Consider the following 12484-nt stretch of genomic DNA (forward strand, 5'->3'; position numbering starts at 1 on the left):
TTAATTTGCATGAACATTCAACTTAACACTTACTACTTTTTTGAGTCAATTTCTTGGCACATACTTAATTGTACCGGTTAGTTTTGCATTCTCCATAATGAGACTTTAGAGATACAAAATCCAGGTTAAAGTTTAAATCGAAGAGGTGATACCTGCTGCCAGATTTATTTAGAGAATTAGGAAGAAGTTTGTGCCCAAACCTTCTTAGTTCACATGACAATGCTGACCGATTTCACCCAGGCAGACAGATGGTAAAATCCTCTAATCTCCTTTTCTTCTGCTGCTTTTAGAAGATTATGCAATTAATATGTTATATTTCTTATATATCAACTATATGACATACATAGTATTAGTTTGTCTTTGTTTATTATGTCCATTACAACATCCCAAGTGGCTTTATTATATAGTTGTCTGCTATTTGGGACTATCCTTTATCAAGAAGAAAATATGTAGGTAACTGGATAATTAAATGAATATTGTTACTAAATGTATTTTTCTCAAAACTGATAATTATAAATTTCAGCCTAGATTATCTAAAAATGGTTATTTAATATTACATGAATTTGTAATTATTGAATATTAGCAGCTGCTTAGGACTTATCAATATCAGATTTTATTAATGATAAAAAATTATCACTAAATTTATCTATAAAGCAAGCTATTCTGATCTTTCTTTAAAAACTATTTTTGTGAAATATGCATAACATAAAACCATTTAAACCATTCTAGGTGCACAGTTCAGTGGCCTTTAGTATATTCACAATGTCATGGAGCCCTCACTGCAGTTCCAGAATATTTCCATCAACCCAGAAGAAAACTGTGCCATTAATCAGTCATCCCCCATTCCTCCCACTCCTGCCCTAGGCAACTGCTAATTTGCTTTCTATCTGTATCTGTTTGCCTATTCTGGGTATTTCGTATAAATGGAATCATGTACTATGTGATATTTTATATCTGGTCTCTTAAACTTAACATAATGTTTTCAAGTTTCTTCCATGTTTTGGCATTTATCAGTACTCCATTTCTTTATCTGTCTGAATAATATTCCATTGTGTTTGAATGTGTTCTGTTTAAATATGTCCATTCATCAGTTGATGGGCATTTGGATTGCTCCTACATTTTGGCTATTGTGAATAGTGCTGATATATACACTTGTGCAAGTTTTTGTTTGGACACCCACTTCAATTCTTTTGGGTATATACCCCAAAATAGAATTGCTGGGTTTTGTGGTAATTGCACATTTAACTTACTGGGGAAGCACCAACTGTTTTGCAGAGCAACTGTGCCATATTTTATTCCCACGAGCAATGTATGCACCCTTCCACTTCCTCCACATCCATGCCAACACTTGTCATTTTCTGTTTTCTTTTCTTTCTTTTTTATTATAGTCATCCTAATGCATATGTGAAGTGGTATCTTATTGTAGTTTTGATTTGCATTTCCCTAATTACCAATAATATTGAGCATCTTTTCAGTGTTTCTTGGCCATTTTCCTTTGAAGAAATGCCTATTTAAGTATTTGCCAATTTTTTATTTGGTCACTTGTTCTTGTTGTTGAATTGTAAGAGTTCTTTATATATTTTGGAGACTAGACTCAGCACATATATGGTTTGCAAAAATTTCTCCCTTTCTATGAGTTGTATTTTCACTCTCTTGATAGTGTCACTTGATGTATAAAGGTTTCTCATTTTGATGAAGTCCAATTTATTTATTTTCTTTTGTTATTTGTTCTTGGAGTGTTATATCTAAGAAATCATTGCCAGATTGAAGGTCATGAATCAAGAGCAGATTTACCTATATGTTTTCCCCAAAGAGTTTAATAGACTTAGCTCTTATATTCAAAAGTTCCATTCATTTTGAATTAATTTTTGTTGATGTTGTAAACTTTTCTGAAACTTGATATTATTTTCCTTAAAGCTGTTGTTCAATATTATTTATAACATGTCTTTATATCTTCATGATTCTTGCTTAATTAGAAGAAAATGATGTTGCTTTTGGTTTTCATTGTGAATCTAGTTTGAAAAAAGAGAGACAAAGACTATCCATTAGAACTATGCACCTGGCAAGAACAAGTTGTAAGAATGTAACTGTATAGGATGCCATTGAAAGAAACTTAAGATAGCTTTAACAAAATTTATTGCCATACAAATCACCTAACAATGTTCACTACGGAGAAAAATTCAGAAAATGCATTAGAAATAATAAAGTAATATAATAGCAAATTCAAAATATGATAAAATAGTTGAAATTTGTAGTGTTTGGTATAAACAAAGGAATTGAGAAACAGATCTATTTTAAGATATATCTATTTTAGGAATTAGGTCCCAGAAACTGCCTGGAGCAAGTCTGCCTTTGTACCTATGTGAAGATACCACTTCACATAGATCACTGACTTCTCTTTAATGAATGTCAGCAAATTATGCAGTGGGATGTAGGAAACTAGAAATAAGATTTGCCAAAGGATAGAGAAATAAAAAAAGGAAGAAAGAATTCAAGACCAGCAAGTTACACTAGCCAGCCTAGAATGCATGTGTTTTGTTACGTAAAACCAAATGTTCAGTTATCAGTAACTCTTTGGAAACTATTTTCATGACTTAATTATCAGTATAGTCATTTCTTCTTTGAGATTTTGAATTTATTGTTCTAATGTATACCATTTTTAAGAAAATTGAGTATGTTTTGGGGATACTCCAAGTACCATCCTAAATTGGGCCTCAGTGTTAGTTGTCTGCTCATTCTGAAATCCTTTTTAATGAGTGCAGAACTGGCTCCTTCTTGTCCTTCAAGTCTCAGATTATATTTTATCTCCTCAGAGATGCTTTTCCTTATTACTGCTTCTAAAGTGGGTTCTTGTTACTTACTGTCATATCAACAGCTTTCTTTTTCATCAGAACAATTCTTATTACCTATTTTTCTTGTTTTATTTATTTATTTTTATTTTAACTTATTTAACAAATATTTATTTATTAATTAATTATTTTCTATCACTACATTATGAGCTCCATGAGAGTAATGCTTTCCTTGCATTTTCTTTAAAAAAAAATTCTATATCCAATGCCTAAGATCATGCCTGGCACATAACAGATGCTCAGTAAATATTTGAGGAATTAATGAATGAATGGATGGATGGTTAGTAATGAGATTTATGTTTATCATCACTATAATTTATTTATATTATACATGCAAATTCATAATGATTATTATTGCATCAGAAAATTTAAATTTATGAAAATAGCCATAATACATTTACTTATACTTGTATTACTCATATTGGCACTGTACATTAGTATGTATTATATGTAAATAATAAAAGTCACTCAGGGTTTAAAAGTGACTGGTAAATTGTTTGAATTTGATGTGTTGAGCTTATGATTTCTCAATTAATACTTTGAAGTTACATTATGCATTAACAATGATAATTCAAGTATGTTTGAGCCCTACTCTGCTATTTCTAGAAGAACGTTAACACATAACTAATCAGTGTTCTCATCAACAGGACTGCACCGAAAACACAGTATACAGGATGTTCAGTTCATGAAAATAACAATGGCCAAGCAGCTTTTGAAAACCCCATGTATGATACCAACTCAAAGTCAGTGGAAGGGAAGGCAGTACGATTCGATCCCAACTTGAACACGGTCTGCACAATGGTATAACTTGGCAACTCTTTGCCTTCTTCAGAAGCTTGGAAATCGACACACAAAACAGTGCACATTTAGTTCACTGCTAAACAAATTAAAGCACACTTTTCAGGACTTGCTGGGTCACCTTTTCCTGAGGAATGAGAGAGAAGAGTGTTTTTCATAAACTGGACCATAATTCTTCTTCATGTTTACCATGGAGAGTTTTACAGAAATTTGGCTGCACTCTGAGAGTGCTTACTCACAGTTTATTTGCTTTTTTAAAAAAGGAGATTATTCTAAAACATAAACTTATTTGCATATATTGGAGGAGCATCCACTATCAGTATTTCTGTGCTTTAAAAAGTATATTAGAGGGACTGGGTTTAAAAAAAAAAAGATATAGGGTAGAAAGTAAGAGCTATACTTACAAGAGTCAATAGATCACTGACTTCTCTTTAACTGTCATGAGCTACATCACACCCATGAGTCTGTATTTCACACCACTCTATCCACCCTCCGTTCTTGTTGAGTCATTGTCTTCCTTATTTCCATGATTATTTCAGATTGAGTCATGCCCTGAAGTGTTTAAGAGCTAATTTATGCCACAAAAGAGATAAGACTGCCTACTCTGATTTGACTCTTTCTGGTTTTTGTTCTTCAGTATCATATTGTTATTTTTTTTAGATGGTTGTCACAGTTTCTGCAAATGGCAAGATCATTGTGCTATTTTCCCAATTCCCCTCATTATGTTGTAACCAATATTACTCCGTAAGCCATGGGGCAGTGTTTAACACCTTGCTTCAGTCTGTTTTGTCACCCAGAAACCACTCTAGCTGGCAAAACTTATCTATAATAATGATGGTTTTGCAGTTATCTGAGACACCAAACTTACCATCCTTTACCACACTTTCCAAAGTTTTTGAAAGACCAAATAGAACCTATCTACTATAGTTGGCTACGATATATCCTATTTTCCTTCCAGTTGAGCCTCTAAATTTATTTCACATTGTTTTGAACTTTTATCAACAACAAGTTAGAAATATAAGATTTTAAGCTTTTAACTTTTATCTAACAATGAGTTAGACATACATTTTGGACCAGTCCATAACTATAATGACTACAAAAAATTTACACTGTCAAATCACCAATATAAATTTATTTCCTAAAGTCGTAGATTTTCCAAATTTTCATGTATTTTAAACTTCCTCTACTCTTATTCTTAAGAAGCAGGTTTCAGATATGACAGGTTTCTTTCATCATCAAATTAAGATTCGCATTGGCAAGTTATTGGTGGCTCATTTACAAATGTATCACAGCAATGCCGGCATATTGATTTAATAGGCCATTGTCTTCCTTTTATGGCATGTTTTACTTCATTGAATAAATTATGTACCCAGTGTGAACTCTTTGTCGTTGTCCCTCTCAAATATGGAAAACTCTGTAAACAGTTTCGACTTTTTGTATCATGAGACAGAGTGCCTAAGAGAAATCATTGCACCCGGGAAGCGCTGCTTGGATCTATCTCTACAACATTTAGTGAATTTCTTGTAAACCACTTTGAGATACATTGTTTTGGAAATTCATACAATTTTCTCAACATTGTACTCTACTGACAGGATGCTGTTTTAAATTTTATGCCATCAGTTATTTATTCTTGTTTATTCAAATGACTGCAATAACAATGATTCATTCATTAATGTTAAGGTTAATACATTTAAGATCTTGTTTAAACAATGTTTCTTCTGCAACTGGCTACTCCTCTTATATTAATGCATACACTTTTGTAAAGAAGTATATTTTTATGAAAAAAAAACTTTGTAAAAGTATGATGTAAATTTTCAGTGCAATGTAAACAAAATAAAAATGGATAATTGCTTTTGTAAAATGTGTATTCTTTTCAAAATTGTCTGCCAGTGTACTGGATAGCAAAAAGAATAAACAGCCCACATTTATTTGGTATTTTAAAGTTGCCAAACTACATACGATATACTTAATTAGCAACATAATGAGACATGGGTGTTTTTCTTCTTTATATTTTATAGTTCCCCAAGTGTGACACTCTTTTAGAAGGAAACAGATTCCCACTAAACATAATAGTATCATAAGAACCTTAGAATTTTCCTTATGTATAAATATTGTAACACTACTGTCTAAATTTGGGTATATCTGATGATTTCTAATATTTCTATGTTTCTGTGTTTTCTCAGAGATACTTAATTTTATCATGTGTCATAGGTATGAACTTAGTAATCTTTTGAATAACTACATTAAACTAATATTCAAAAAGATATCTATCTTGCCAAGGTGTAACATGTAAAATTTTGTATTCAAGAAACTTACCAAGTTTCTATAAAATTCAAGTCACAAGTTATTTAAGTTTAATTTTATTAGAGAACTCTTTTTCACAAAATATATTGTCTTTATATTTCACAACTTACAACTCCAGCCTTTAAAAGTCTATCTCAGTTTATTACACTTACATTTAAGAAATGAATGCTTCTTGACATAATTGTAGTTTTTTTTAAACTTTAACTGTATTATCTCCATCTTACACTTATTTCATGTCTTCTATATCTTCCCTTATTGTTGTTTGTCCTTATTTTTATTCCTCTCTGTGCTTTTTTTCTTCCTCTTTTTTCTACTTTTTAATTTGCTTTCTCTCTTCTGATATTTTTCTTAATATTCTTTCCCATTTTATGTCTTCTCCTTTTTAGCCTTTGATCATTTTTTATCTTAATGCCCTTTATCCTTAACCCTCTCAAAAGTTAGCATCAGTTTTAGCGGAAGTAATTTTATTTTTATTTTTTACCAGCTTTATTGGAGTATAATTAACAAAATTGTAAGGTATTTAAAGTTCATGGTGTGAGGATAAATGTATACTTTTTTTTGAGGAGAATATTTAAGCTCTACTCTTATTAAATTTCAATTAAAGAGGTAATTTTAAAGAGCCTTCTTGTACTTCCCTTATATTTATTTATTTATTTATTTATTTATTTATTTATTTATTTATTTATTTTTCTTCCCTTATATTTAAAACATTAAAACCAATAGGTCCAAGGTTCCACCCAGGATTTCTTGATACTAGAGCCTGATGATAATGATTACGGAACTAGACCAAAGGGTCAGATTCTTTTTTTAACCTGTCCTTTTCACTTACAAAGAGAAAGAGAGAGAGAGAAGGACAATCATTGGCCAGAAGAGTCAACAAAAATAACTAAATGAAACTCTCTTAAAGAGATTAAGACAATGCATTGCCTGTCAAAGTATTAATCTGTGTATTGATGCCTATAAATTTAAAATAGGCAAGTTTAAGTAAGGTAAGAAAAGAAAAAACCTCTTCTGTTGATTATAGACATTCATAACTCTAAGAAATATTTTAGAATAAGTAGTTTGAAATTTGGCTGAAAAAATATTGATTTGCTTTTTTTTTTTTTAGGATAACTTTGGAGGAAAGGGAATATTGATCCAAGAAGATATGCCTGTTGTAAAAATCTGAGAAATATCTTTCTGTCACCACTACATGAGCTTGGTATTCCAATTTAAGAACAGATTTAAAAGTTACTGGGGAGTAGAAATGGCCACTGGATATTAGATTTCATTCTTTAGTATACAAACAATGGAACTAGTGAACATCTGCCAAATACTTTCCCAACTTTTAATAAGTTCCCATGTGTAATAAGTTTATTAGGCTTGAAAAAGAAGTATATTCTATATATTCAAATTCATAGCTATAAATTATATTGCCAAACACAAAACAAGAAATCTGTGTTTTAAACTCTCATAAGATCCCAACCTTTCTTGTAACTATTAGCATACCTAGCATACCTAGGAAAATAGGGATGAACCCATGTGCTTTGAGGAATAGAGAAAGATATGGAACCACCCACACAGGATGACATAAAATGAACCTAATGGTCTTCCTCCTCAGCAAGTATCTTGACACCCTTGAGTTAAGATTGGTATTTCCTGAAGGAACTTATTAGAATGAAATATGTTATCTGGAGAATATCGTATGATAGCACTATAATCCCAATAAGCAAATTAACACAGCCATTACAGAGCAAGTCAGTAAAGCTAGCATTCCTAATCTTCTTATTTTTAAACCAGGACTTTTTCCAGTCTATGCTACTCTTTCTAGAATGGTGTTTCTAAATACACAAAACAAAATACAAAGGAAATTATAAATAAATAACAAAATAATTACAAAAAAACATTTTAAATGTTGTAGTACATATATATGTAATAATCTGCACATGTATGAACTTATATATAATTATTATATACTAATACACATATAAATACTAATACATATATATATTTCTAGACTGATATATTAAATATGAAGTGGGGCTAATAATTTCTGTAATTTTAGAGTATCATAAACAATATTTTGAGATACTCATGACATTTCACATGACATGAAAATATCTGTGATTTTTATTAGTCACAAAATCAGAGATTATTTTTGCCCAACTTTTCACAGAAGGAAAATAATATGTTTTAATTAAAAGATCAGTGAAGATAAAAATATAACTTTTTCCCAATGCAAGTTTCCAAACTCTTTGAATTCTAATGGCATACCAACTTAAAAACCCTGCCTTAGAGGTTGGAATTTACAGCAAGTACATTGTGAGGGGGCAGGGAAGAAGACATTGATTGTTCTCTTGAGTCATTGGCAATGAAAATGGAATGCTTAATTTGAACTTTGGTTACCAAATAACAGCATAAAGTCAATGGACTCTAAGAAGAAATCCCCAGTGGGAAGGAGTGAACATAGATAGTAAAATGGCATTAATTAATTTATTAATACAAATATTTTCTAACTTTAAACATATGTATACTACTTTACTATGAGGTATAATGGATACTTGATGAATAAAAATATAAGAAATGCATGGATCTTTCCCTGAGGTAACTTAAAGTCTTGTCAAGTTATAAAAAAATTTCTTAAACTGTATCTAGAAGATGCCACACAATAATACTGGGTGGTAACTATGTACATCTATGTATGCTTTCACTCTTTCACTACTTTCTGTTAATTAAAATAGACTTTTATGAAATTGTAAGTGAGATGTCTGACAAATTCTAGTTTATAGAATTGAATGCTACCTTTTTTTTTTTTTTTAAATCTAATGATTAAGGGGCATATAAGTGATTTGGGTCATGTGGCATCAATACATATTCTCCAGAATATTCAGAATTTGATGGAGTTAATTTGAAAACTGCATATTAGGTTAATTTAATATCATGGGACACTTGGGCATTTCTTGACAAAATGATCATAACCTATTCACAATTTCAATGGGGAATGCATGTTTTTCTCTTTTATTTCACCTGTATGTATTTCCAAAGAATCTTTATGAGTTGAAGCTTTATCTACCAAATGTCATTTTCGTTTCACTGAAGGAAAAGAAAAGCACCTAAAGTTTCAATAGAAATCAATTAAATAAGACAAAACAAAGGTCAAATTTATATTTAAAGATACGCTATTTATTGGGTAAGAGAAATCAGTATTCTTTTTTACCTAGTAGTTCTACTCAATAGGTTGTTAAAAACAAAATCAGAGAGGGTGTATTTGACGTGGTTTTCAAATTATGCACTATTTGTATATGGTGGAAACTATATCACTAGTTATCAGTGTGCAAGCAACATAGATATTCACTGACTTGGGATTGTATTAGAAATGATCATACATTTATAACTATTAAAATCAAGTTCAAAGTTAATGACATGAAGAAGACTTTAATGTTCAAACAAAAACCATTTGTATCTCTCTCTCTTACTCCCTTTTTCTCTGTCCCATTTTTCTTTTTTTCTTCCAAATACATGCATATACAAACATAAATGTCTTGAAGCAAAGAAATAAAAATAAATAGTAGTTATGATTGTCAGGAGTACGATGATTACAATTTTTTTGTTGTGGGTTTTTCCAGAGTGCATATAATTTCATTTTTAAATGAAAAAAATAGCTTAAATGTAAAAGTAGATTTTACTTTACTGATAACTTTGCTTAGAAGAATATCCATACCTAGAAATGATAGCAGAAGAGCCTGAGTTTAGGAGACCCGGGTCAACTGGGTCAATATGAGTAAAAACCTAAAGAATTAAAAAGGATAATATCTATATATAATAAATTGTTTAAATGTGTTAAAGAAGTGAGAATAAAATTAATAAATCTATTAATAGTTTTTTGTCAAATATGTATATATTTTCACTTTCTTTTTGCTGTTTGCATTGCATCAAAATTACCTGGAATAAGAATATTAGACAAACAGGTAATGTTTTCCTTGACAACTCTAAACTTCCTCTAAAAATGTAACTTAAGTCCTGAAAAGAACCTGAGCCAATATTTTTTTTTTATTTTATGTATTTTAAAAAGTTAATACTTCTCCAAATAGCTGTAGTAGTAGATGTTTTACTTTATAAAACATTTTTTACATGTTAAAAATCTTAAAAAATACCTGACCAGAAGTTGGCATTTTTATGATTATTCCTTTGAGTCTATGGAGTTGATGAATCTCTTTTTCTTTAAAGCAATTACACTATCTAACCTAAGCTTTTTATTTTACATTACATTTTTCTGTTCCTAAGATATATTTAAAGTGTTTTTCCTTGAATAGTGTCATGTAACTAAGTGCAAAGCATCATTATTAAATGACACTAAAATATTCCTTAGCTCTATAAAGGAACAGAAACCATATTATTTGCCTAAGAATTTGTCAGTGTTTTTTGTTTTTGTTTTTTTTTTTGCTTAAAAGACATTTTAGCTGTTTGTATACCTTCCACCCCTACTCACCATATGATGTAGTTAATGGCAAATTCTATCAGCAATTGATTTGGGAAAGCAAGTCCCAAATATTTATGTATAAATGATTTGATGCATTATTTTAGTAATAGACTCCAGCAATACTTTATTATTTAAAATTACAATTTCACTTTCAACTCTCAGGATATGATTGACATTATGGAGATGACAAAGGTGCATAAAGTATTTAGAGAATGAAAGTAAAAGTTATATCAGTCAGTATAAAGTGTGGAAAAGTTAATGTTTCAGGAATCAGTTGTTTCAGGAATCAACAAAATAAATTTATTCATAAAATAAATTTAATATTAAATAATTTTTAAATGGCAAAATTAATAGTTCTTCTGTAACACTTGTTTTGAAAATGCAAATCTATTCCAATGTGATTAATATATCAGGAAACAATTTGGGTGTAAGGGTATTTTGCATTTGCTTATACAAGACTCCTCCCTCCCCCAACCACAGGCAAGCCTGAACACAGATAGCTACAGCCATCGGAACTAATCAGGGTGTGAATATGCAACACACACACAGGCAAACACGCTACCAGCCACCTCACGTCACTATAAGTGTCATGGGACACTCCCATCTACATCTGGTGTTACAATTGTCAATCAGATCTCAGATAATTCTCCTTCTTCCACCACACAATAACTCACAAGCTGCAATCCTCCCAACATACACTTCCAAAACACACTCAGGTCTTTTTCAGGGTAAAGTGCTATACTTTTTGTAGTACATAAGTATTTTTAACCACTTAATATGTGTATAGCTGTGTTAGGTGTAGTATCAATATCTCTCAGCAGAAGACCACCAGGAACACTCATATGTTTGAATAAGTTTTTTTTTTCCCTTGTCTCAGCGAAAGAGAACACCATGGGGAGTCATGGTACATCTCAGTAACGGAGTGTTAGGATAGACTTATTTTAGGATTAGGGCTTGTGATTTTAGTGGGTTTTTACAGAAGTGGGGTTTTTCTCTGGATTAGAAACAGAGGCAATTCTATGTGTGGACATTTTAAGAAATACAAAGGAAGAGGAAACACTAAACTGGAGTTTAGCTCTAATTGTAAAAAAACAAGTTACTCGTATCGGTCAGACTAGGGGAATGTTTGGTCATTTTTGTGGATTGGATAAGGTATATGTTTTGTTTTTGTTCAGAGTGCTCTGGTTTTTGTCTTGATTTATCATATTCATCTAATATTGATGGTCTGTGAAATTGTCCATGTTTAACAGGAGAACATCAGGAGACATCCACAGTGCCAGGCTGGCTGGTAGCCACACCAAGTCCTAGCTGATTTTATGTTCCAGGTCAGCTCCTGATTGCTGGGGCTGTTCTTCTCTTTCTCAGATGTACTCTACTTTGAACTAAATGCTAATATGAGTTACACCAAAATTTAGGTTCAGAAAAAGGTGCAGGTTTTGGGTGCCTGGGTGGCTCAGATGGTTAAGCGTCTGCCTTCGGCTCAGGTCATGATCCCAGGGTCCTGGGATCGAGCCCCGCATCGGGCTCCCTGCTCTGCGGGAAGCCTGCTTCTCCCTCTCCCACTCCCCCTGCTTGTGTTCCCTCTCTTGCTAGGTCTCTCTCTGTCAAATAAATAAATAAAATCTTTAAAAAAAGAAAAAGGTGCAGGTTCTTTATTTCCTCTCTTAGCTTTAGTTGGGGGAATATGTTAGTTTATTTGCAGGACATTTCAGCAATGTTATCAGCTGAAATGTTTTGTTAAAATATTATTGTTATAAGGGATTATTTGTTATCTCACTGTACAGATTTTTATCAGAATTTACAAAAAATAGATTTTTAGTAAACTATGGATATTGCTTAATGAATCCTAAATAAATATTTAGAAAATATTTGCACAGCTTATGTAGGTATTAGTTTCATAAGAACTAGGTGCCCATTAGGGCGGAGCAAGATGGCGGAGGAGTAGGAGACCTGGATTTCGTCTCCTCTCAGGAATTCAGCTGGATAGGGATCAAACCATTCTGAACACCTACAAACTCAACAGGAGATCGAAGAAAAGAAGAGCAACAACTCTCTCATCAGAAAAGCGCCCACT

General features: G+C 31.6%; 1 protein-coding gene across 3 annotated transcripts in view; it reads left to right on the top strand.

Moving 5' to 3' along the window:
- Positions 1-3808, top strand: part of CSMD3 (CUB and Sushi multiple domains 3) — a 1202189-nt gene extending 1198381 nt beyond the window's left edge. For all 3 annotated transcript variants that reach the window (XM_045896021.3, XM_045896023.3, XM_045896024.3), the window contains one exon: positions 3497-3808. In XM_045896021.3, the coding sequence (XP_045751977.1) occupies positions 3497-3656 (160 nt within the window). In that variant the 3' untranslated portion in view covers positions 3657-3808. The remainder of the gene's footprint in view (positions 1-3496) is intronic.
- The last annotated feature ends 8676 nt before the right edge of the window (positions 3809-12484 follow it).

Source organism: Mirounga angustirostris, unplaced genomic scaffold, assembly GCF_029215605.1.
Source record: "Mirounga angustirostris isolate CCGP_5_RB_7025 unplaced genomic scaffold, mMirAng1.0.hap1 SCAF_4, whole genome shotgun sequence".
NCBI classification, from domain to species: domain Eukaryota; kingdom Metazoa; phylum Chordata; class Mammalia; order Carnivora; family Phocidae; genus Mirounga; species Mirounga angustirostris.